The 25906-nt window shown below is 40.1% G+C and overlaps 1 protein-coding gene across 1 annotated transcript in view; it reads left to right on the forward strand.

Annotated features, from left to right (window-relative positions):
- The first annotated feature begins 8201 nt into the window (after window positions 1-8201).
- si:ch211-236l14.4 (SITS-binding protein) overlaps window positions 8202-25906 on the forward strand; it is a 31710-nt gene continuing 14005 nt past the window's right edge. The window contains exons 1-4 of the mRNA XM_066669574.1: window positions 8202-8976; window positions 10795-10966; window positions 21506-21719; window positions 22222-22372. Of these exons, the coding sequence (XP_066525671.1) occupies window positions 8506-8976; window positions 10795-10966; window positions 21506-21719; window positions 22222-22372 (1008 nt within the window). The 5' untranslated portion in view covers window positions 8202-8505. The remainder of the gene's footprint in view (window positions 8977-10794; window positions 10967-21505; window positions 21720-22221; window positions 22373-25906) is intronic.

Consider the following 25906-nt stretch of genomic DNA (forward strand, 5'->3'; position numbering starts at 1 on the left):
AATCTAGTGTTACAGTGGGTGTAAAAATGAGTCCTGAAAGGAACACTTGTCTGGGCCTCAATTCTTCCAAGGTCTCAGTGGGGAAGGATTGCTTTTCCAGCCTGTGACGGCAGATCAGACTCTGCCAAACTTACACTGCACTGGCAGAACTATCAGAAAACTCAGATTCTGTCCAACTAATCTAATGTTCAACCCAGTCAGTGATCATATTTGAGTTACTAAATCAAGGTGTATTTGAGCCCAGACAAAGGTAAATGAACCTAAATTTTGTATTGCAGGCCTATCATATTTTGACAAATAAGTACTGGTTTGCCCTTTGAGAGCGTAATCCATATGAAATGTTTTTACACTGGTTGCTGTAGATCTATCTGGCTCTGTTTGGCTTGTGTCATTTCTTATTAATTGCCCCTATCAGGTAACTTAAATGTGCTCATTATCACACTGCCACCCCTAAGTCTCTTAAAAGGAGCTCAGTTATATACTTTATATATACCGTTGATAAAATAGGTTTATTTTACTTGTAAAAAAATGAGATTGGTACATTCTGCCATTGATCCATTAACACCCACCACAACCATCAACTGACACTGGGTTCACTGAATTAAATATGTGTTCATTTTTTTCCACAGAGATTAATTTTCTTTGATATTTCCCTCACTACACATCTTAAAAGAACTGTCACTGCAAAACTTCTGCAGGCTGGAAAGGCAAATATATGCAAATGTTTTGGAATTTTATGACATCACAAAACCAGGCTACTTCATCAAAAACAGGCTACTGATTTCCACATAAGGACTGAAAAGGACTGCATCAACTGGGAAGTGAACAATAGGTTTACAGCATTGTTTTCTCATACCTTCGGATTCTGATACAAAATATAAGATGTATGGATGCGTTTCAAATCTTCACACAGTCTGTAAAGGATAGCTCTGTCTAACTCCGTTGTGTCATTGTGTTGGGTAACTTTTCATGAAACTGTTCAAATCATTTGGAATTTTAATAAATGAAGTCATTAAATGTATGTGTATCAGATCCCTCGATACCTAGAATATTAATAAAATGGGGAAATACCCATTTAGAAAGCCCCTGGATTTGCCATTTATTTATTTATTTTTCAATACTTTGCTAATTTGTCTTAATATTATAAATGATGAATTTCTTCCTATGGCTTTAGGGGACAACTGTGGTCACTTTAGGTCCAGGTTTGATGATTAACTTTTATGCCCTGACAATATCCTGTATGAACGATGATGAGTTACGCAGTACATCTGGTCTGACATGCCAGGAGGTGGTTGGACTTGGTCCCTGCTATGGAATCACAGAGCATAAGCCTGCTGACCGGGTGCCAATGTTTTGCAAAGAGTAGGCTCTGGTGGGCTAGAGAAGATGTACACATGCAACTCTACCCCACTCAACCTTCAACCAAAGGTCTGCTCTCACACTGTTGTCCAACTCTTCCATTTATAGATTGGGTTGAGCAGTTTGTTTGTGGCCAACTCTCTCTCCTAATGAAACAGAATGAAATGTTAGATATGGTCAAATTAATAATGACCTCTCACATCACACATCTTATTCTTCCCAAAGAAACACTGCAGAATTATGCTTTTCTCCTACTTGTTTTCATATTGCGTCTTGTACTGAGACAGATTATTTTTTCATTTGTTTATTAGCTGAAGGAAATGTTATTCCTTTGTGTTTATATATATATAAATTAGATTGTCTATATATATATAAATCAAGAACGGTGCAGTTGTGCTCTTTGTTCTTCTCAGTATGGATTTTTAGGGGAGAAGTGAGAACAGTTCACAGCAGGAGCTTATAATCTAATCATTGCTCACTTGACCCTTAACACTGATACATTCTAATCTATTGTGATCTAATCTGAAATATTGAATATTTGGATTACACATAGGGCGGCATGGTGGCGCAGCAGGTAGTGTTGCAGTCACACAGCTCCGGGTGACTGTCTGTGAGGAGTTGATGTGTTCTCCCTGTGCCCGCCTGGGTTTCCTCCGGGTGCTCCGGTTTCCTCCCACAGTCAAAAAACACACGTTAGTAGGTGGATTGGTGAGTCAAAAGTGTCCATAGGTGTGAGTGTGTGAGTAAATGTGTGTGTGTCTGTGTTGCCCTGTGAAGGACTGGCGCCCCCCTCCACGGTGTATTCCCGCCTTGCGCCCAATGATTCCAGGTAGGCTCTGGACCCACCGTGACCCTGAATTGGATAAGCGGTTACAGATAATGAATGAATGAATGGATTACATATTCCTGAAATGTTATGTTCCCAATCCCAGGTGAAATTGTTGGTTTGCATCTGGAAGGGCGTTCGACATAAAACTGTGCCAAATTGTGTGCATGGATGACTGGCCATGTCAGAGGGTGATCCACAGTGGTGACCTCTCAGCTGAGCAGGGGAAAATGAAATAACAACAGAAACAGTACCATCGAGTTTTACCAAAATATGTTTTTGAGAAAAGTCATGTACATCCTTCCTGGTTATATTTTAATAATTAACATTTAGATGCTAGTTTCAGTTAAGATTATATTTAGATTAAATCTTTTATGTTGGTAAAACCATCTGTACTGCTTTTTCATTTTTTTAATGGTCTCACTTTTGACACTAGAGCTTTGGCATTTCTTTACAGACCAAAGGAGATCAAACAGACTTCAGTTCTTGCTGACAAATGCTGGGTGTATTAATGAGTTCCCCTGCATTTCTGTAGGTAACTCAGTACCTAGGTAGTTCTACTGAGCTACTACTTATCTGCTTCTACTCATGTTGATTTCAAGAATGGTACGTTTATTGATAGTTAGGTCATTGTTTTATATGCATATTTACTGATGAATTCATTCAGTGTATCAAATTGCAGATGCTGCTAGATGACCTAATAATTCTACACATGCATTATTAATAATGGTGGAAACACAGTAAAACCATTTTTACACTTGACTACAGTGTTGCTGTATAGTGGATAGGATGAAAATAGATTTTGTACAAGAAGGCAAAATAAAATAGTCTCTTTCTCACTCTTTAGTTTGAACCATGGTTCAGATGGCAGTCATAGCGCCAGAAGAAGGATATGGAAACTTTCCCAGCTGGGCCTGTATTAAATGTCCAAAAGGAAAAGGAAATTGTAAATTGAAGATCCAGACGGGAAGATGGAAAACTTCTTCAGTCAAAGTGAATATTTTTGCTTGTTAAAGTCTGTAGCTTTTTATTACATTTTGTCAAACAGTTTTTTATATTCCCTCAAGGTAGATCCCTGCCATTCCCATTTTTCCATTTTGTACTGATTGGGATATCATTTTACATGAGTGTATGTATATATGAAAAAAGGTCAAAACCTCAAGGTGGTCCTCCACATCATTCCATGTGGATTTCTCATAGACAGAGACTAACCCCAGCATCAGCTGACTGCAATGTTCTAATTCCACATTTACTTTAGAGTGTTTATTTCTTGTGTTACAGTTTGTTGTGTTACAGTTTGTCCAATAATGAGACGTTATAACTTGTGTTTAAATGAAATCTATATGTTGGGGGTCACATGCATCCACAACCCTGTTCGCTTTATGTTAAAATCCAGTGTAGCCATGGCTTCTTCATGTGTGTTGAGTCACCTGGCATTAACTGCACTGTGGCCCTTATACAAGGCAGATTCCACTGTTTTTCTAACACCATGCTCTATTCTATGGAAAGTAGGGCATGCCAGCAATCAGTCAAACTTTTATTTATAGCCAGCTACTGCCCAATGGAGTCATATAGTTGACATGTAAATTGACACCTGGTCACTGGACGTGGCCCCAGTGCAAGTTTTGACACTGGACCTGGCTGAAGTGGTGGTGATGAACTTGACTTACATATTTAAAAAATGGCCTCTACACAAACTTGTTAAAATACATACTGTTAAAATTATATGTAAAAAGTACTTAATGTGTTATTTTGACTAGCATTACAGCTTTTCATAATTTCTGTTTAATAATATAGCCAGTGTTTCAAATATTCTTACTTTTAATCCCTATGTCATGAAAACTCCTTTTTTTTTTTACAAAAAATGTAAACTGAGCTCAGGTTTCAGAATGTGCTGTTTTTCAAAACACAGCAAAACATTTATAAATGTCTGTCTATTCCATATTTAGCCCCACACTCATACTGTAATTATAAGGACTGTTTTTTAAAATCAGGCACAAAATAGGGCAAGTCAGTGCAGAGTTCACAGACATATTTACATATAGAGCAGACGATCTCTCTCTCTCTCTCTCTCTCTCTCTCTCTCTCTTACACACACACAAAAGGTCATTTAGCAACATCATAAAACAGGAGTGCTCAGTGGTCAGATGACTTGTGCAGTTGCCTCCATACTGCCAATCACAAGAGTAAACACAATGTGAACCACATTTTACTAATCTTCAAGTAGTTTTGGCCCTTCCTTAACCTTCTCATGTCTCCACTATATTAAAGTATTTATCCGCATCTGCATTGGTTGTAATTCATGTTGCAAACCTGTTATCATGCAGTATAAATAATAACCATCCCTTTCAGCACCACAAGCAGATCCCGCTGGTTGTATTTCTTAAAATTTACAGCATGTAATTTACAATGGGATGAATATAGCTACCTTCAGCTCAATAGATGTTGACAGACCAAATTGCATAGGTGGTCTAGAGGGTCTAGGGTTCATATTCCATCAATCTCCAGACTACCATGGTACTGCTGCTTTTTTTCCCCACCAGAGCAGAATGGCATTGCTTCACTGGACGTATCTCATACACCTGCTCGGCTCCATGCTTTTAGTGACTCATAATAAATATCAGCAGAGAAACTCTAGAGAAAGTGTATGTGAATAAATCAGTGAACCGCATGTGCTCACCAAGATTTACAGAACAGTGTACACATGATTTAAGGGAGTTACCCAAAGCAACAGTCATTGTAAGTCTTCTGTCAGGTCAGCTTCATTATGCGTTCATTAGTTTGCTGCTAAATACAGAAACGAAGCTGGGAACAATTGCATAAATCCTAAAAGATTTTTAAAAACCCTTTGGCATCATCAATCTTAAATATATCTAGAGAATTTTAAATACTCTCTCTCTCTCTCTCTCTCTCTCTTTCTCTTGCATAATCTACTTGCATAAGGAAAGTTAATTTGAAAAGCAGAAATGTTTAAAACTAAAGCTTAAATATATTTTCAAATAAATGTTTATATACACGGGACTTCAAACATCCCTGTAGGACCTGGCAAACGTCAAAATTGTCATTAGTAAATGAACAGTTTTGGAAATCCTTAGGTGTTTCTGAGAAAATGAAACAAACTACAGCAAGAATGAATGAAGAACAACTGCAAATAAAGATGCAGCTGTTTAGCTTATTCAACTTATAGCAACTTATTCATGAGAAGCAATAATAATAATAACAATAATAATAATAAAAATACAACCACCAAACCTGAAGTCTCCTGAAAAGACTGGAAACTGTAATGAAAAATGTGGCACTTAAAATTGAAATGTATATTATATAAAATTGCTGAGGTGCAGTGTACAAACCTGTTAAAGCCAATATTTTCCTGATATTTATTTATTTAAACTAATTAGTACACAATATAGATTTGAGGTGGAAATTAAATAAATGAGGGGTGGTGTAATTTATTACACTGTAAATGATGGCTATCATTTTACAGCAAATTATAATAAAGATGTCATCATAACCTGAAAGCTGACATGCAGTTTAAACCATTACTTTTATTTCTTGGACTTAGTATCAACCCCCACAAAAAGAAAGGACATTTGTGTTTTGTAGATTATTTCTTTGTTGTAACAATGCTTCTTGGCAATAAATCTTATATTGTTGGAAAGTCTGTTAATTTCCCTTTTAAATGGTGCCACAATTTTACTAAATCCTCTCTGCCTTTGCCAAACAGCTTATTCTGCCATTGACTTGTTTGGTGTTTTGTGGACTGGATGACTGAAGTTTGAAGAAACAAAACTTTGGCATTTTAACAATTTATTAATTTAACAAACAGGAGCCTCAGTAGCGTGTGGAAGAACCATACACAGCCACAACAGCTTGGCACCTCCCCCTCATGCTGGTCACCAGCCTGGTCACACACTGCTGTGCGATGGCATCCCATTCTTCAACCAGCATTTATCGCAAGTCAGTCAACGTGTTTGTGTTGGTCACTCTGGCACGAACAGCACGCCCAAGCTGATCCCACAAGTGTTCAGTGGGGTTGAGGTCAGGATGCTGGCAGGCCATTCCTTCCTCTCCACTCCCAAATTCTGGAGGTAGTCTCTGATAAAACCCTGCTCTGTAGGGGCAAGGTTTGTCATCTTGGAGGGTAGAGTTCTGTCTCAGACTGTGGAGATATGGGATCGCCACTGGTTACAGAATTTAATATCGCTCTGCATTGAGATCGTCTCCAATGATGACAAGCTTCATTTTTCCAGTGAGGGGGAGGCCGCCCCACACCATCACACTGCCTCCACCAAAATATGTTACTCTATCGGTGCAGCAATCAGCTATGTTCTCCACGTTTTCTCCACACTTTGACTTTATGATCCAACTGATGTAGGCAGAATCTGGACTCATCGCTGAACATTCCTCAGGTACCAGTGCACATGTTGCCGACACCAGCACAAACGAGCCTGATGGTGAAGGGCAGTCATGGCAGTCCTCCTGGCAGCCCGATGAGACCGGAGATTGGCTGCGTGCAGTCTGATCCAGATTGTGTGGGCAGAGATCCATCAGCCATATCATCCTGCAAACCTTGACTGCAAATCTGTAGAAGACAGCCTAACCTAAGTGCTGACAGGGTGAGGAAACGATCTTCTTGGGGTGTCGTCTTCTTGGGACGCTCACTTCGCAGCCTGTCGCTGACATCCCCCGTTATATGGAACTTGGTCTTCAATTTGGAGATGGCACTTGGGCTCACTCCAAATAATGCCACAACTTGGCTTTGCAGAACACTAGCTTGAAGTTGCCCTATCGCATGGGCCCTTTCCCGATCAGTCAATCGTGGGATGCAGATTCTTGGAGCAGACACCTACTGACCATTGTAGCAGGGCCCATGCTCACAGGCACCTGACTGGCAGCCCGTGGGGGTACCAGAAGCTCAAAACAAGTGTCAAAAGCAACAGCAAAATAAGCTGTTTGGCAATGGCAGAGATGACTTGGCAAATTTTTCATGAGTGCAACCAACATTAGCTCTACTGCTCATCCCACTAATGCATGTTCCTTACAAATGTGGCACCATTTAAAAGGAAAATTAACAGGCGTTCCAATGGTATAAGATTTTTTGTTGTCTACCAAACACAAATTTCCTTACTTTTTGTGCTTATATTATGTACATATATACATATGAAGGGTGGCACGGTGGCACAGCTTCAGGGACCTGGAGGTTGTGTTCCAGGGTGTATTCCCGCCTTGCGCCCAATGATTCCAGGTAGGTTCTGGACCCACCGCAACCCTGAACTGGATAAGCAGATACAGAAAATGAATGAATGAATATACATATGTATACATATATATATATATATATAATGCATTAGAAATAAAAGCAAAATGAGTCATGTAGCAGATTTCTATGTGCCTGAGAATGTATAAGGGATGAAGTCACTCTATCAGCAGATTGTTGTTGTTGTTATTGTTCTTGTTTTGGTTGGAGCTACAGTGTCTATAGACTGAAGTAGATGAGTGTGTCTCTGAATATATAAGACTGCTGTTGTAAATGTACAGTTGTGCTCCTGATTCCTGGAAATATGACATACTTATTTGACTATTGACCACTGTTAGAATGGCACTGACTTTGAAAACAATGTAACCAGCCAGTAAAGTGCTGCAGTTTTACAGTCAGTTTAATTAATAAGTGCTAAGGTGGAAGCCCAGGTGACTTTTGCAGCGCTGACTGAAGAGTGCATTGGTCATTCATTCGCTCTGAGATTGGTGGGCTATTGTAGTCTCGACCGTGTGTATCATCACGTCACGTGCCAAGCGTCACGCGTACGACAGCCGCGCGTGTTGGAGAGAGCGAGAGAGCGCGCGAGGGAACTGCCGTTACCAGCTTTGCTTTGTTGTCAACGAGCCATTGTTTGGGAGTGTTAAACTGTGCCTAGGCGGTGGGCGCCCTGAGCCTCGCGCCCCTCCGCCTCGGCGAAGACGCTCTTACGTCAGTGCCGTCAGCGCAAGAAGTGCAGGGCAAGCAAACGAGCGCGTAAAGGAGCCGGCGCGCGCTCATCAGTGACCAATGCCACAGCGCGGGGTCACTGCGCACTCACACAGCTCTCTCTGCTGCGGTCAGCCATCTGGCGAATGCGGGACAAGCTCAGCTCAGTGGCGCAAAGGCGAGAAGACAACGCGTGGAAATTCCAGCCTGTCGCGAGCGTGGAGTGACAAAATGAGGCGCGCGCTGCGTCCTTGCACTTTGAGAAGCCTCTCTTAAAGTAAACAGTAGGAGAAAAAAAGAAATCGAGACAAATCAAAGGAGAAGAGTGTCAGTAAGACCAGCAGCTGCAGCCGCGATGCCACACGCGCGCACCAGGAACCCCAGTCCCATCCCCGAGGTGACCTGGGACACGGGGCTGAAGGAGATGAACGAGACGTGGAAGGGGGCGATCGCGTGCCTCGGCGTGGCCATCTTCTTCGTCATGACCATCGGAATAATCTACTGGCAAGTGGTCGACCAGCCCAACAAGAACTGGATCCTGAAGGGGGGCTTCAGCGGTCTGATCTGGGAGCGCCGCGCTCAGTCGCTGCTCATCCAGACCCTCAACGAGGACGACAGCTTCGTGCAGATCGACGTGGGCAACGTGGGCAGCGCGGACATGGACGCGCCTTTCGTGCGCAACCTCTGCTGGCTCAATAAGACCGAGTTCTGCTACACGTGGGACTCCGTGGCCGAGGTCAAGATCTCCCTGGACATCAGCAACGACTCCCAGACCGAGTGCTACAGCATGAGCTGGACCCCCATCCACTGCCATGTCCAGCTCAGGGTGAGGGGATAAGACGAGTGCTGGATAGGGGGGTTTTAACTGACACACACAAGTTTCGGATGTGATTGCTACCAAAACTAAATTACTTTAGTAACCTCAGATACTGCTGGTTACTGCTTTTAAGATGAGGTGATATAACCTGTATATGTAGGGATATATATATATATATATATATATATATATATATATATATATATATATATATATATATATATATATATATATATATACAACAAGCAGTAAAAAGGGTAACAGTAATATATATATATATATAGATTACTGTTACCCTTTATACTGCTTGTTAGAAGTTCTCATCTCATCTTTTCCACTTGTCCAGAGTCGCAGTGCTTGTTACAACTTACATGGTGTTTATGACCTTCTAAATACCCACTAATGACCCATTCAGATATTCCTAGTCCTAGTGTAAAAAGTGCTGCAAAATACACCTCTAAAGGTTTGCTGAGTAATTTCTGTGCAGTTTTTGTGCAGCTGATTTACTTCTATAATTTTTCATACTAAAAGAGCTAAAAGACAAATATTATCCATGTTCCCCCTATTGCACATACACCGCCTTAAGTTTTTAGCTCCATTAGCCATGTAGCTCCAGTCCAGAACTAAAACAAAACAATACTTCACACATCAAACGTATCTTGGCTGATTGACTCTATGTGGGAAACGAGGGAACACAGTACACAGCTGATTTGTCAGTGAACTTTGTTAGGTGTCATTCTCTTCTTGTTGGGATTTACCGAGTTCATAATGACCTGCTAAAGTTTGAAAGTGAGAGGTGTGAGTAACAGCTGATGAGAATGAGAGTGCAGCCCAGTTCATGACCACGTACAGCTCAGTGCAGGTATAAGCTAGTGCAACATGGAGGAGTTAAGCGAACGTAAGCGGCTTCAGTGATTTCTGCATACACCTATCTTCAGCTTAGAAGAGTTCACTCAAATAAAACTAAAAACTGGAGGCTGCTTGTGCACACTGAAGGTTGATTCTTTAGTTTGTTACTGAAGCCTCAAGACCAATAAGGCTACGTTAACTACAAAGATGCTTTTTAGCCAAACTATGGTCTCAAAACTCTGTTATAAAACTAGAGAAGCATACTTCAGATGCCAGAGATGTCTCAGCTAATCAACATCTTTTTGATGTAAAAAAAATCGATTTCAGCAGACTCCTTTAATTACCAAACTGTGTGAACAGCTGTACAGACATAATTTTAATTAATTGTAATGTCCAAATATATAATTAATGAATATTTAACGGAAAAAGTAATGTTTATATAGAATTGAAAATAAGATTCCGTCCATTTTTAAATGGCAGCTGGAGAAATATTTTATTTCAAAATGTGTGAAGCAAAAGGTAGCAGTTCTACTTTTTGCTAGTTCTAACAGCAATAGCTTGGACACAGGTGGCAGTTCACACTAGGTTCTCTTACTCATACGCCCAGACCTCCCTTTGTACTCTAAGAGCTAATTCCATAAATAATCTGGAGGGGTTTCTGTATTAAATCCCTTCTTTTTTTTTCATTTTTCTACATTCCCTTCCTCTGTAATTCCATGTCATGTGTTAACTCCAGAGGGTGCAGTCAAGTCCTAATGCTGCACTGTAATTTAATAAGACAAATTATGTTGCTAAAGAGTTGTAGAATTCAATGATAAGAGTTTAGAGAAAAACGTGTGTATATTCTCTGCATGAAATAGACAAAGACATATATATCAGCTCTGAAACTGCTTCCATTTCTCTCTCTCTCTCTCTCTCACTCTCTCTCTCTCCCTCTCTCTCTCTCTCTCTCTCTCTGTCTATCTCTGTCTTCTCCAGGACTGCTTCTCCATGGTGAATGTGTCATGGTATGGTGGGGCTAGTGTCCATGCCCCTAGCTGGCCCATAAACAATGTGAATGTTTCAATGCAGCCCTTCAGGGTCAGTGACCTGAGGGACAACCCCTCTGGCTTCGGCTCAGTCCTAGAGCGCTACTTCCTGGGCTCATCAGGTGAGTGACTGTGTGTGTGTATGTGTTTGAGCGTGTGTGTGTGTGTGGAGTGGTAGGTCAGAGAGAAGAGGGGTGGATCGGGGAGCAGAGGGGGTTTCCACATCAACACATTTTAGCCTGCAGATTCAGTCTCATATTCACATAACACCCCAAAAAAATAAAAAATTAAAAATTCAGGGCAATGCCATGGAAGAAATACTAAAGATTTCATAAAGAAAAAAAATCACTTCAGGTATTTAAAGGGCACGTATTTTGTAAACCTAAATTTCCTCATAAAAAAATGTGAAATAGAATGTGTTTGATATATTGTTTAAATTTACATTGTTTACATACATTTACACCTATCTGTCCATTCAGCTTACAGCGGTTTAGTTTCAGTCTGTTTTTTTATTTTTTTTTGGAGAACAGACATTATTTACATGCTTTAAATGCACAGTAAGCAGCCTGTTTATTTCTAAAGGATGAAGATATCATCGTTGCCCAATTAAGAACATGTATCTTCATTTTTGTTGATTTTTAGCTTAATATATCATTTGAACACATCAGCTGTCTTTCACATTGGATGGAAATTTCATGATGAATGGATCAATAGTAATGCTCTAAAATTAATTAAAATGATATCTTTTTACATTCCCTTCTCCTGAAAAGTCACTATTTTGGGAAAAAAAATGTCTTTAATTAGACACCGACAATATATTTAAAGAGGTACCAATTTAGAATAAGACTACACTTATAAAGGTTTATAATTGGTTTACAATCTGTTTATTAGTTTTTATAAATTAGGTTGTAAACACATATAACATAATTAATGATAATTTATAGCATAAACAGGAAGGGTAACAGTGACCTGATATTTGAACCCACATTAATCTACACTGTTAAACCTCAGCTCTAGCTGGATACTTACTTTGGTTTTTCTTCTCCGTCAGTCAACATTAAGATTGTCAGCTTCAGCACATATTTGTTTTTAAATTTAACCATTTAACTGCCAAGTTGAATCAATTAACCATTGATAGAATGTCTTTTTAGACACTGATGATAAAGTGGTGTGTATTTTACATTATAAAATGACTACATTTACATTTTCAGGTATTAGCTTATTTCTTTACCTTGAAATTTCAGTAAATTCTCTGACACTCCCTGTGTTTGCCCATTCTATTTTGTGTAAAAAATTATTATTAATGACCTGTAAGGTGTTTTCATCCAAATTAATAACCAAGCTATACACAAATTTTAAACAATTTATAAACCTATATAAATGTAGTCTGTAAACATATGTAATTATTGAAAGTGGGCCTGTGAGGACTTTAAGGTTCTTTAAGGTATAGTTTTGATGGAATCATAAAAGAAAATACCTCCTTGGCACTTATTTAAATGTAGCACAGCAGTTTGCTCAGCAGTCTCCGTCACTGTATGCCCATTGTACATGAACACAGGGGTTTGGCTTCTGCTCATTGGAAAAAAGAGTAGAGGACAAAGAGCCTCACTCTACCTATCATCTTAATTTAACCTGGTGGAATACCTCAACAGTTGTCTTTGTGCTCTAAATAAAGCAACACTGCAGCAAACAGGCCAGAACCATGGTGATTATAATAACTTAGCTGGTTATTTTTGGGTGTGAGTTTGATCAGGTGGACGAATGCCATGATGCAAATGGTTAATATTATTCACTAAAGGGGCATCGCAAGGACCCCTGGGACTCGGGACCACTAGGCCTGCTATGAAAGGCATGCGCGGCTGGGCAGCTGAGCTCCAAACCTTTTACACATGCACACACAGTCTCACCCTAACACACACACAGACAGAGCCACACTTCCCCAAATACACTCAACACAATACAACTATTAATAAGTGTACTTATGTTAGAAAGTATTTGAGGTCTTTATTTGGCATATAAACAGTGTGTGCTTGCCCTGCTGTGTTTGTGTGTGTGTGTGTGTGTGTGTGTGTGTGTGTGTGTGTGTCTGTCCAAGTGTGTGAGAGAGACAGATTTCAGCAGCTAAAAGGTGAAAGTGGTAATCTGTGTCCCAGACAGCTGAACAGTATTAGATTAAAGCAAAGGGCATGACATCAGCTAAAGGACATCATTATTGTCATGTGACATAAACAAAAGCCTATTATGATTTCCTAGACCATAGCTTGCACAGTCTCTGGACCATTATGTAACAGTGTGCTGAGTATAACTGAAAGGGGTCGCATGATTTTAATCCCTTTTCCACCTTGCTAAATTCATGATTAGCAAGACGTCTAAACCCACGCTTTAATTGCCCCACTTAAAAAAAAAAATTGAGCTCTTGGCTGAGGCAGCAGCGATAGGTTGCCAAGGAACCGCACACAGAGAAACAGAGGCATGGCATGATATTCATAAAGTCCAGTGGCATTAAACAATAGCTGCCATGTGGTCAGAGGTTCAGAAAGTAACCCAGCTGCTGCTCCATAATGCTGATCAAGCCTTCTAGCTTGGCAGACTTTAATAATGGAGATAATTGTTTTTTGCGCCATTGCTTTAGAGCAGCTGACTTGTTGCTTGTTTGGGGTAGTGAAATGAGCCATGGTAATACTGTGGGACGTCAAGGAGGACTCTCTTTAGCATGTAATGAAATGATCAGATGGATAGATCTAGTCAGCTGTTTTTGTTGCTGCATTCTACACTTTGTGTTGACAAATTTTAAAAGTCTACATTATTTTAAGCCTTCAACTGATCTTAATATAGTGTGGACATGTCCTAAATAAAGGTTTAACAGAAATGATCCATGAGGACCATTTACATTACACTGCATTAAAGTTCTGAAAGCTCAAACTCATAAGTGCAACCATATAAACTCCAGCCTATTGGAAGTTCAAAACTTTAAATCCCCAGCAAAATCCATTTGTGGCCAGGACTCAAGAGAGTATAATTGACCAATCACTCATTCAGATAGAAGCCAGTAAAGGCATCTTTAATCTGACGTAACAGAAGTGGCAGTTTTGTGTTCTCCTCTATGAGGTAAACTGTCCAGTGTCTTTGCATTAGCAGCTGTTTGAAAAAATGAAGTAAAGTAAATTTTAATATCTCCAGTTTGGTAGCATTATGCATCACCATAATTGGGGGGAAGAATTGATTAACATAATTATCATTTTGCAGAAACAAAGTTTTGTTACAACACTACCCTTGTTGATTTTTGACTTTGCAGTATGGCAAAGCACAGAAAGAAAATGAATATTTCTAAATGTAATAAAGTGCCACTGTTTATCCACTACTCATTCCCTACTTCTTCCATCATAAGAGGAAATATGGTAGAGCTGTACAGCAAGGAACCAGAACTGTTGATTTATTTATTTATTTTTTAGTAGGTGCTTATATTTTCATCCTGAAGCAGTTTTGGTTATTGTTTACTGTAATCTGCTTTATAGGAAAAATTTGGAGTTATGTGGATTATGTTACAATGGTACAATTGTTTACCATTATTCTGGTGTACCAAAACACGGTATATGCTGAGAGTACTATCGGCTGCAAAAAGGTTTAAGTAAGTTTCTATAGCAGTTTTAACACACTGTGCTCTAATCTGCAGTGTGATAGTGGACATTTTTCACTGATATCTTTATATGTTTATGTTTCAGTTCGGTAACCACAGTAACCTTTTGTTCTCCATCAGACATTATTATCTCATTACTTTCCATTTTGTCTTAATATAAGATATGCATGGCTCAGGGAGAAGCATCTCTTAAATAAGATGAATTATTTGGCACACTTTGAAGTTTCCTCAATTTATCATAGCAGATTACACTTGGAGAGATAACTAAAGGTTTTTATTGTGGCAAATGCTCATGAATGATGGTGTGCTGCATCCACTAAGTAGTGCACCTGCCACTAAACCAGCCACACCAGAGGAAAAAGTCAGACTCTATTGCTGTCTGCGCTTTAATTCTGTCTCCGAATTAGGAATAGGATTTTAGATAAAGTAATCCACTATGGCACAAGTACAGGGGCAGATTGTTTTTTTGTTTTTATGCAGAGCTCTGCAAATACTTTTACTTTAGCTAACTGTTCCTCTCACTAATAGCTTAATGTTATGAGAAGGCATTGGGTGCAGCACTATAGAGAATTATTGTGAATGACCAGCACAATGGTACAATTAACCATGAACAGCAGTAACATACAATGACTTTCTTTTATGTCCTGGTAGGTTCTGCTTTGATGTAGAACTAATACAATCTTTTAACATTACTAGTAATATCCGCTCAAATATAGGCCAAGTCTATGAGCAAAAAATATACCAGTTCCTGACAACATCTTGGTGTTCATCATTAAGTGAAATATCCTTGTCACTTCTGTGAACGTTTTTTGTTTTTCAGACGATTACTGGGAAAGTCATGAATTTTTAATGGATTGTATTGCATTCTAGATGTGAGTGTAGATCTTAACCATCTAATGATCTCAGAAATACAGTTATGTTAACCACTTAAACTGCATGATTATTTAGTCTTTCATTTTAAAATAATGTGTGAGTGAAAATAAAATGTGCACTACTTTCACCCTACTCAAGATACAGTTAATCACCTGAGATGTTTGGTGTCCCATTTTGCTTGTTTAACTTAGCACTGGTGCTAATGTTGTTAAGAAATAGGTTTTTTTTGTAAGAGCATGCCCAAATTAAGACTTGACTGAAGAATGGGATGTGAGCTCTAAGAAAAGTCTTGTGGATTTGTTTACAGAAACTTCTAGTGTCTGGTTGCAACATTAGCCTTGTAGCTCAAAGGCTTAACTAAAAACTAATATTTTAAACTAAAAACTAACATTTAGAACTAAAAACTAACATTTAAAACTAAAAACTAACATTTTGTCACCAGATGTGTCTTGTTCACACTAAACAAAAATTGTTTGGATTTTTTGCAAAAGTCTTATTTTAAGTCATATTCGTCAGTGTGTATTATTAATTATTCAATAATTGATGTGCAAATCAAAGTTATGTAAGAGTGTTGGCATAGGCTCACACACAAGCCTTGCGTTTAACTCAAACATGTTAGTAATTTTATTTCCAGTTCCTTTTTCCAGCTCTTTTGTAACATTAACACTTTTTTGAAGTTTAAACACACAATATGGTTGATTACCCTGAACCGAACTTTATTTCCTTGTTCGTTCAGTACTCAGAAACCCACCCTACACGGAGCAGCTTCACAAATCATAGCTTCAGTGCTCCCTTGTGTGTGGTGGGGTTGTAAATAAGTGTGTGAATGTGACAGGTGCGCAGGCAGAACCCATGTGGCTGACAGCAGGACGTCTGCCTGACTTGTTTCCTTTCATTCAGTCTGAGCTACAGTTAGGATCTAGAGAGGTGTACTTTTGACCTCAAACCCCACACCACACTAATACAAATAGCTGAACCCTTCCAACTGCAGATGTACTATTCAGTACTGTGGACTTTGTTTCAGTGTTTGGTTTACATGTGTTTTATTAAATTACTTGAATCTAAACAAAATCTGAATTTATTTTTAAGAATTATTAACGCTAACATAACATTCTGTGAAGCATTCAGAGACTCTAATTAACTCATTTAGCACAGTGAAAAGTCTCAGCATGTGGAATTGGAGCTTTCTGTGTGCTATTACATTAAATGCACTTGGGCAGCATCAGAGTCGGTATGAGCACTAAAAGTTTATTATTGATTTGTTTCATTAGTGTAAATATAAAAGGCATCTGAAGATAAGTAATACTCCTATCCACCTTTACTTGCCTGAAGTGGCCATTTGTGACACAAACAAATTAAAAACATCCTTACACATTAGATACATTTTTTCTTTATTTTCATATTTATTTTCATGTTTATGGGATTTTCCATAACCAACACAGAAAAGAGAAAAAACAGCTCAGACAAGACATGACAGAATGGCTATTTAGCAGGAAGGAGAGGAGTAAAAAAAATACTAAATATTATACAAATAGCTACGTTAGTGGACATTTTATCAATCCCTAGTCCTTAGCACCATCCACATCAACACGGGAAAACACCAAAAACAAGTAAATTGAGTAAATGGAAAGGATGCCATGAAAAAAATTAATTACAATATAATATACAAATAAATAAAATAATAAAAATACAAAAATATAATTGAAGCTGTCTAGACAGAGGCTCTAAATTGTTAAGCATTTTTTATAATTTGGAAAGGGCTGTAAGTTAGTGAATCTATTGGTTTGTAAGTCTGTGAGTCTCTCAGGAAAAATGGGAGAGGAAGACACCATTAAGCATCCATCTTTCCTTTAAAGCCCTAGTGGAAAATATTTCAGCAAAGCTGGTAGTATTTACTCTTGGGAATTGTTCTAAAAATAAGAGGCTGCTCACTTAAGAGCCCACCTTGCTCATAATTCAAGTTAAAAGTCTCTTAAATTTCCCCAAATGACAGTTATTGATTCCCTCCTCTGCAGATTCCTGTATGTTACACTCGTTTGGAGAAGGGCCCTTGAGGCTTTTGAAGGCTCATAGGTAAAAAGCTCTCTCCAGCTCTTCTGACTCAGGGCCCTATCCCATCCAAAAATAGAACCATGTGCAGATATACAAACCTTCTGTAACCCACACTTTTTCCATTTGATCTTCTTCCCCCCTTGTTTCATTTTTAGTCTTCAATATAAAATGTATGAAGTGTATTTGTCACGGTCCATAAAGTACATTCTGTAAACACGTAGAGTATTTGTGAGCTTTAAGCACTTGTTCGTTGCCTGTATTTATAGTTTCCTTCCTGTGAATTTCATTCAAGTGGATCTATGCAGGAGTATCTCATATCAGTTATGAGAAAGATGATTTAATGATGTTTGAACTTGTCAATGCCATTTAACACAGGACAGTGTTTCACTGCTAGAAAATCCAATATAGACCAGCTGCCACCAGCAAAAACATTGTTTGTTGTGTTTTGAGCGACTGGCTCATCAGCCAGTATGACCATAGTATGACCATAATGTGTGACCAGCACTGGAACTGCATAGACCAGCATAACAATATTAAATATGAATTTTTGTAATGATTCCACACCTCAGCTATTTGTAAAACATAGATCCAAAGAATGATAATGAATCTAACGCATCATTAACAACACAGTGTGATGCAAGCCATGTAAGAATAAATTTACTCATATTGAACTACTCTTATATTACCCCATAGTGGTGGGCTCTAAGTAGTTATAGTTCTCCTAATTCCTTCATCTACTTATGTGTATTATTTAGTAGAATAGAGTAGTATCTGGACACTTTTAACTTTGGAGCTGTAGTATTTGTTTAATTGTTTGTTTTCCCACTTATTTACCAGTGGATTTCCTGCACTGGATGCAATGGAAGAAAGCAGAAGCTAAATTAAAGAGTTTTTGATATTGATGTCCTGACTAAAAGTTCTGAGTTTGTCACTTTTTTAAATGTGCTGTGGTAATTGTAAATGCAGCTGTACTTTGATAGTGTATAATGTTTTACTTAGAGTAAAAGTGGACTGGTGCTTAAGAGGACATTAGGCCACGTCAGACCAGTCTGAAGTGTATGGAAGATTTTCACAGCGTATTGGGTTGAGTGTGAGACATGTAGAGGTGTGTGTTTGTGTGTGTGTGTGTGTGTGTGTGTGAGGGGGTACTCTGAGATGGTGGGGAAATATGAGAGGCAGTAGGAATTCCTGGGAGGGCAGCCACATCTGTGGACACAATTATCTGCTTCACATAATCTCATCATTTCACATGGGTGGAGAGACACACCATCCTAACACATGAGGTGGCCTTCAGCTTGTGCTTCTCAAACACTTTTTATGCTCTGGGACTAAAATTTGCCTTGTCTCTCTTTTCAACCTTTAAGCTTTTAATACTGTGATCTTTTAAACTACAAGCTTATTCTTTAGTTATTATTTATGGAATTATTATTGAGTATGATGTATATGTTAGGACATATTACTTTGTTATGTATTCAGTAACTGTCATGAGGCTGGAGTTATATACCCTTCTTCTTTAAATGCTTAAAAAACAAAAAGCAAATGTGTTACTGATATGAACTGAAACTTTTTAAACTTTGAAACAACAAAAATGTGTGGACTATCACTAGTATTTAGGGTTATTGTAACATTTCATAACTCCATAAGACAAGTTAATTCATTGTTATGTCTGAAAACTCTTTATTCGGGATTTTACTGAGTTTTCTGACAGTCTTCCCACAGAGGAAAACTCTTAGTGCCATGTGGTGTAACTATGGATATTTCTGCCTCCTCTAATACGGAGATGTGCTGATGCAGCCCCCTGGCCCCTCTCCCCACATCACCCCATTGGATACCTCTCACAGTGTGGCCTGATTTTAAGGGGGCAATTCTAAGGATGAGCTTCAGCTTATGTAACCAAATATGGCATAGTTCTGCAAAGTTATCTTATTATAAATACATTTGATTGTATTTCCTTTTAACCCAGTGATTATACTTATATTTTAGACATATAGAAACTTAAAATACAGATTTGTAAAATTGTTGTTATTGTTTAAAAACAAACAAACAAACAAACAATAAAAGCCCAATAGATTTGATTGGGACATTTTTGGTCTCATGTTGTTTCCATGATTTCAAAGCAAGGGTGTTTAAGGGTTTCTTCAGTTGTTTTATATAGAGACTGGTTGTGCTGTCTGTAGATAGGAAATGGTTATACACGAGAATCCAATTCTCTGCATGACTAAAAAGTTATAACATATACTTTCTTCATTTTATGCTCAATGTTTATACTTCAAACATTTGCACTTCCATATTCACAGTTGCTTTTGACCAGTAAATATTTGCCTTCTCGCAACTTGCGTTAAGAATCTTTGCCTTTTACTTTGCCAGCAAGTATACGCACTACTACAGTTTACTAATTAACTTATCAGCATTTTGTAACATTGGAATTTTCAGTGATGGATGAGTGATTAAATTTAATAAGCCCATGCCCATGTTTGTTGGCTGCACAGAAAATAAAAGTGAATATTAAATGAGTTAATGAGTAAATATTCCACCAGCACTGCCCAATAACCATTAATCACTGGTGAGGTAGTATTCAGTTGCATTTTTAGAAACCAACCAGGATATGATCCATCCACAACTCTGGAAACACGTTAATGGAAACTAAGCCTATGTGAATAAAACATATTTCTACAAAAATGGACTGGCTTCCGTTCTTTTTTCTAAAAATTGTTGTAAAACTCTTCTCTTGGTAGAGAGGTGAATACTTTAAGGCTTTCATTACAGATTTGTGTAAAACAAAAGACCATAACCCTGGAAAGTAAGTTGGTTTTATGAAATCAACACATTATAATCTACAATAATTATATAATATGGTTCCCTAATGAATTATGTTCCCTAATGAATGGTATGAATATGTATCCTTGTGAGTACCATCACAGTGACAGTGAGGGCTTGTTAATAAACTCATCCATTGAATCCTGTGTGAAGGGAACAGAAGAAACATTGAAATGTACAAGGCAGTATGTCTCCAGCACCAGGCTTGGGACTGCCATAATAACATTTTAAATTCACTTATTCACTTATTGTAAATTCAAACTTCACTTATTCACTTATTGATGGCAATAAGTCTCATAAATAGGAGGAAGAAGTTGGTAAAGAAAAAAAAAAGCCAGGTTTAGGGCACATCACTGATCACTGACAGGTAGAAAGCCAGTGAGAACTGTGTTTTCCTTGCCATTTTGGAGGTATTCTGTGCTTAAGGCCATACTTTTCATTTGTTTCCATTTATGGTATGAATGATAAGATCCATTTGTGTGCAAAACTGCAATAATCAGTCCCGTGCTGGAAACTGTATAATAAATAAATAAATATAAATGAATAATCAGGGCAAGGACAAAAACATGCAATACTTTATGTTTTACTATAGTAGTACTGTGTTAAACATTGGGTTCTTTCATGATGACATGCCTTGATCATATACACTATAATATATATATTTTTACTTGACTACAGTCATCTTACCTTTGTGGTTAGGGCAGCATAATGTCGGTTATATGTTGGTTTAAATGTGAACAAATCCAGCACCCAGACACTGTTAAAACACACGTTGGTTTTAAGGAATTTATCGTAAACAACATAGTGGGTAATATCCAAGTAATAGTTTGGAGACAGCAATGAGGTGTCAGCACTCCAAAAGTTTGCCATCAGGTTTTATGGATGACTGTTAAAAGAAGACATTTTTAGTGCTTTCAGTGCTTTCAGTGTCCCATGAGAATAAAATCACTGCTAAATCAATTACCATAAATGCTCACTGTGACAGTACCTGCAAAATGATGTGTTGATCTGTTCATCATTAAACTTTTGCACAGTGTAAAGGGCAGGTAGAATTTTTTTCAGCTTTTTAAAATCATTTTTTTTCCTGCCAGTGATGAAATCAGCAGAGCTTGAAAACATTGCAGTTGTCAGAAATATTCTATCCTCTTGAACTCTTTCAGCTTCAGATCAGTTTATTAGGATAACTATGGAATTCCATCTTTTTATGAAATTTCCCTGGCATTATGATCAAGCTTAAAGATTTGTATATTTACAGGTCTTTATGTATGTTTTTTTTTTGAAGGTGTCACAGTGCTGGTCTCACCTCATATCCAATTGCATGTTGGGGTGCAGAGTGGTCAGCAGTTCTGTCTGCAGACAGCCCCCAGTATGGAGCGAATGCCTCTGCAGTACACCGTCTGCGTCGGACAGAACGTCAGGGCCGTCCATCAGGAGGCAGTCAAGCAGTTCTCATCCTCAGACCCCACCAGAAAGCTGCCCAACATGAACGTCTTACGGTATGGAGTCATGAGTAAGAAAAGTGGAAGATGATGTACTATCAGAATTTGAAAGAAAAACATTTGTTTAAAAGTGTATATTAAGCATATTTCTAATTTTGTTAGTAAATGCTTTTTATTGTTATAATAATTACCATAGTAACCCACACCCAGCTATGTGTATCAGGGGAAAAAAGAACATTAAGTGGAATTAAAGCATTTTTGAAAGAAAGCCTATTGTCCATTTTTAAACTAGATTGCATACATTTAATTTCAGTCACATAGAATCAATTTCAGTTCCTTAAAATGTCTTTGTGGATGTACCAGTAGAAACACTGATTAACTGTAAAAAAATGTTTTATGACAGCAGTGTTATGCTAATTGTATGTACTGTAATAAACCTTGGATTCCACAGCTGAAATGGACAAACTGTTCATAGACTAAGGTGAAGGTCTAAATACCCTTGATTGTAAATTGTGACAAGGACTTCATTAATAATGCTCTCTTTCTGTTCATGGTCAAGGCTGCCTTTCTGGAAGCTTTCAGCTAATGTGGACTCAGGGGTGAAGGTTGAGAGGGAGCTGAGGACCTTCTCTAACCGGTTAAAGAGGCACCACCTCAAGGAGGGGGTAATCAGCCTTGACGAACATTCCACATCTCTCCTCTCCAACATGGTGGGTCTCTCTCTCCTTTCTCAGCCATGGCTTTTTTGCATTCAATCATGCTGCCAGGTAGACTCAGCCAATTCTGAGTGATTTTTTTGGGAGGAGCAAAAGCCCTGGGGTTGAACAACACAGCTTAACACAGGAACAAAAACGCAATACACCAGAGGCCAGTACTATAAATCAGCAGTAAAATAGATGTGTCTGCAGCTAGTATTGTAAGTGTTGTGAGTACTGTGAGTACTGCGAGTACTTTGTAGTGTTAACAGAGTGTTCCTCTGTTCTTTGAGCTGATTAATCTGTTCGTCAGCTCCAGTTTTGCACCTGTTTTTTGAGGACAGTGGCCTTCAACTGCACCCTCTATGACACGGTCACTTGTATGCTCAAGAGACAGAAAGCTGGACCTGAGTAATTGTGCTGTAACTCCCACCACTGAGCTAACAGAAAGAAATGAAGAAGACTTCTCTGTTACTTGAATCAATTCAAGTCATATTCTTATTTCACTGTAAATTCTGCTTTAAAAGTAGAAAACTGTCCAGTCCGATTTTTTTTATCCATCATATCTAGTTAGACATAGCCAAGCTTGCTCTCCCATTGGTTAGGCCTTCAGCAGCAGAACAGAAAGCCTATTGCATAAGAAGTACTAATTACTATTAGTAATTATTACTTATTAGATATTAAATATTGATAAATATTTAAAATATTAATAAATTAATTTAAATTAATATTAAATATGAAATATTACTAATTATTAGTAACTATTACTATTATAAGTACTAATTACAATTACTTCAGCTTTGCTTTTTAAAGAGTGGGAAATATTCACTGACTGTGAATATTAGTTCAATACTTTTTAGATATTTTAGTCAATTGTTAGAAATAGTTTTGCAGACATTAATCTGATGCTAAAAATATAAAATACATGAATGCAGCAGTGTCAGGAACGCGGGGCGGACTGACGGAGCGGACGCATTCGCTAAAACACAGATAACCTTTAATTTACAAATACTAACCAAACAAAGAGACATTAACAAAAGACAAGAAACGGGGAGCCAAACAGGCTTAACGGGACACGAGGAGCAAATCAGGGCAAACGGGACAGACAGACTAAAGAACGAGACGACCGGAAATGAAACGATAATGAGAAAACTTACAGAGACAGACTTGATAACACGACTGACATGAGAAAGAACAAGAGAACACGACAGACTTGACATAGTACAGGAACAATGACCAACAAACAGGAAGTGCAGGAAGGGGACTTAAATACAAGACACTGACGAGACGCACCTGTGACAGATAACGAGGAGGACTGGTTAACAGATGACATGGACGAGGAGGCGGAGACAAGGACATAAACAAAACATAGCCATGTGCTAAAAGCACATGGCCGGGGACAACAGACATGACAGGACGAAGGCGTGACAGATGCCCCCCCCAAGAACGCGCAACTCCCGGGCGCATACTCCTAAACCCCCCAGGAGCTGGCACAGGAGAGGGCACGGAAAACAAGACAGGACAACAAACCAACGGGTGACAGGACTCAGGACAATACGGGAACAGACACAGGAGCTGGGGACACGACAGGACCGAATATATGAGACGGGACATGGGACATGACAGGAGACTGACAAAGGGGGGCAACAAGAGACGAGAACGGACTGGACAGGACAGGAGTGGACACATGGGAATTGACGGGAGACTGGACTGGAGACAAGACAGGGGACTGAACGTGGGACGGATATGGAGACTGGACACGTTTGGGGACAGAAGACTGGACATGGACAGGTGACAGAACAGGGGACTGGAATGGAGACGGGACTGATGACAGGACTGGGTGCTGGGAATGGACGGGAGCAGAGACTGGTGACGAGACAGAGGGTTGAAACGGGGACTGGACAGGAGACGAGACTTGAGACTGGACAGGGGTTTGAGACAGAGACTGGACTGGAGACATGACGGGTGACTGGACATTGGACAGATACGGAGACTGGACATGACTAACAGGGGACTGAACTTGAGACAAGACAGGGGTTTGAAACAGAGACTGAACAGGGCTGACAGGGGACTGGACATGAGGCAGGACAGAGGGTTGAAACGTAGACTGGACAGGGCTGACGGGACTGGACTGGACTTGGCAGGGGAACAGGTACAAGAACATTTACAGGGACTGACACACACAGTGACCGGGACCGGGACAGACACAAAGGCAGACACGGGTACAGGGACAAGGACAGAGACGGGAACCAGGACAGGGACAGACAAGGGAACCAAAATAACAGGGGTGTGCCCAGGACTGGCTAATGTCTGTGGGGCAGTCTGAGGAACCAGCCTGGGCACAGTTCTGGGGATCGGCCCTGAAGTCCTTCGGGCCGACCTACGGACATGGACAGGAGCGGCCGTAGCCACAGTCACGGGGACAGGAGCGGCCGTAGCCACAGTCACGGGGACAGGAGCGAAGGGTGCCGCCATAGTCAAGGGGACAGGAGCGGCGGGTGCCGCCATCACGGAGACTGGAGCGGCGGGTGCCGCCATCATGGAGACAGGAGGCCCTGCAGCGACGTCCACGGAGGCAGGGGAACCTGCGACGTCGTCCACGGAGGCAGGGGAACCTGCGACGTCGTCCACGGAGGCAGGGGAACCTGTGACGTCGTCCACGGAGGCAGGGGAACCTGCGACGTCGTCCACGGAGGCAGGGGAACCTGCGACGTCGTCCACGGAGGCTGAAGAACGTGCGACGTCGTCCACGGAGGCTGAAGAACGTGCGACGACGTCCACGGAGGCAGATGAATCTGCGACGTCGTCCACGGAGACTGGAGAACGTGCGACGACGTCCACGGAGGCAGATGAATCTGCGACATCGTCCACGTAGACTGGAGAACGTGCGACGACGTCCACGGAGGCAGATGAATCTGCGACATCGTCCACGGAGACTGGAGAACGTGCGACGACGTCCACGGAGGCAGATGAATCTGCGACGTCGTCCACGGAGACTGGAGAACGTGCGACGACGTTCACGGAGGCAGATGAATCTGCGACGTCATCCATGAAGACAGGAGAACGTGCGACGACGTCCACGGAGGCAGATGAATCTGTGACGTCGTCCACGAAGACTGGAGAACATGCGACGACGTCCACGGAGGCAGATGAATCTGCGACGTCGTCCACGAAGACAGGAGAGGCGCGCACCGCGCTCTCGAGGACAGGCGCGGCTGGAGGCGCCGCGTTTACAAGGACAGGAGTTCGTGCTGCTCGCCGGGCTCGCGCTGGAGCTGTAAAGGGTTTAGGGTGTTTCACAGGCGCACCCATTAGATCCCCTCGAGGTGCGCCCCTGTTAGCCTCAGACCTCAGAGCTACGGAGGTGAGGCTAACAGCCCCTACCCTTAACGCCCCCCCAAAAATTTCCCCGGACCTGAGGGGGTAACCCTCCAGCGAGGGGGGGACTCCAGCACGCTTCTTCCGCCGACTCTTTTGACTCCCGCTGGCGCAACTACTCGATTCACGAGTCGACTCCTCCGGTATATGAATCGGAACAGCGCCAGGCAG

The sequence above is a fragment of the Hoplias malabaricus genome, chromosome 4 (assembly GCF_029633855.1).
Source record: "Hoplias malabaricus isolate fHopMal1 chromosome 4, fHopMal1.hap1, whole genome shotgun sequence".
Classification (NCBI taxonomy): domain Eukaryota; kingdom Metazoa; phylum Chordata; class Actinopteri; order Characiformes; family Erythrinidae; genus Hoplias; species Hoplias malabaricus.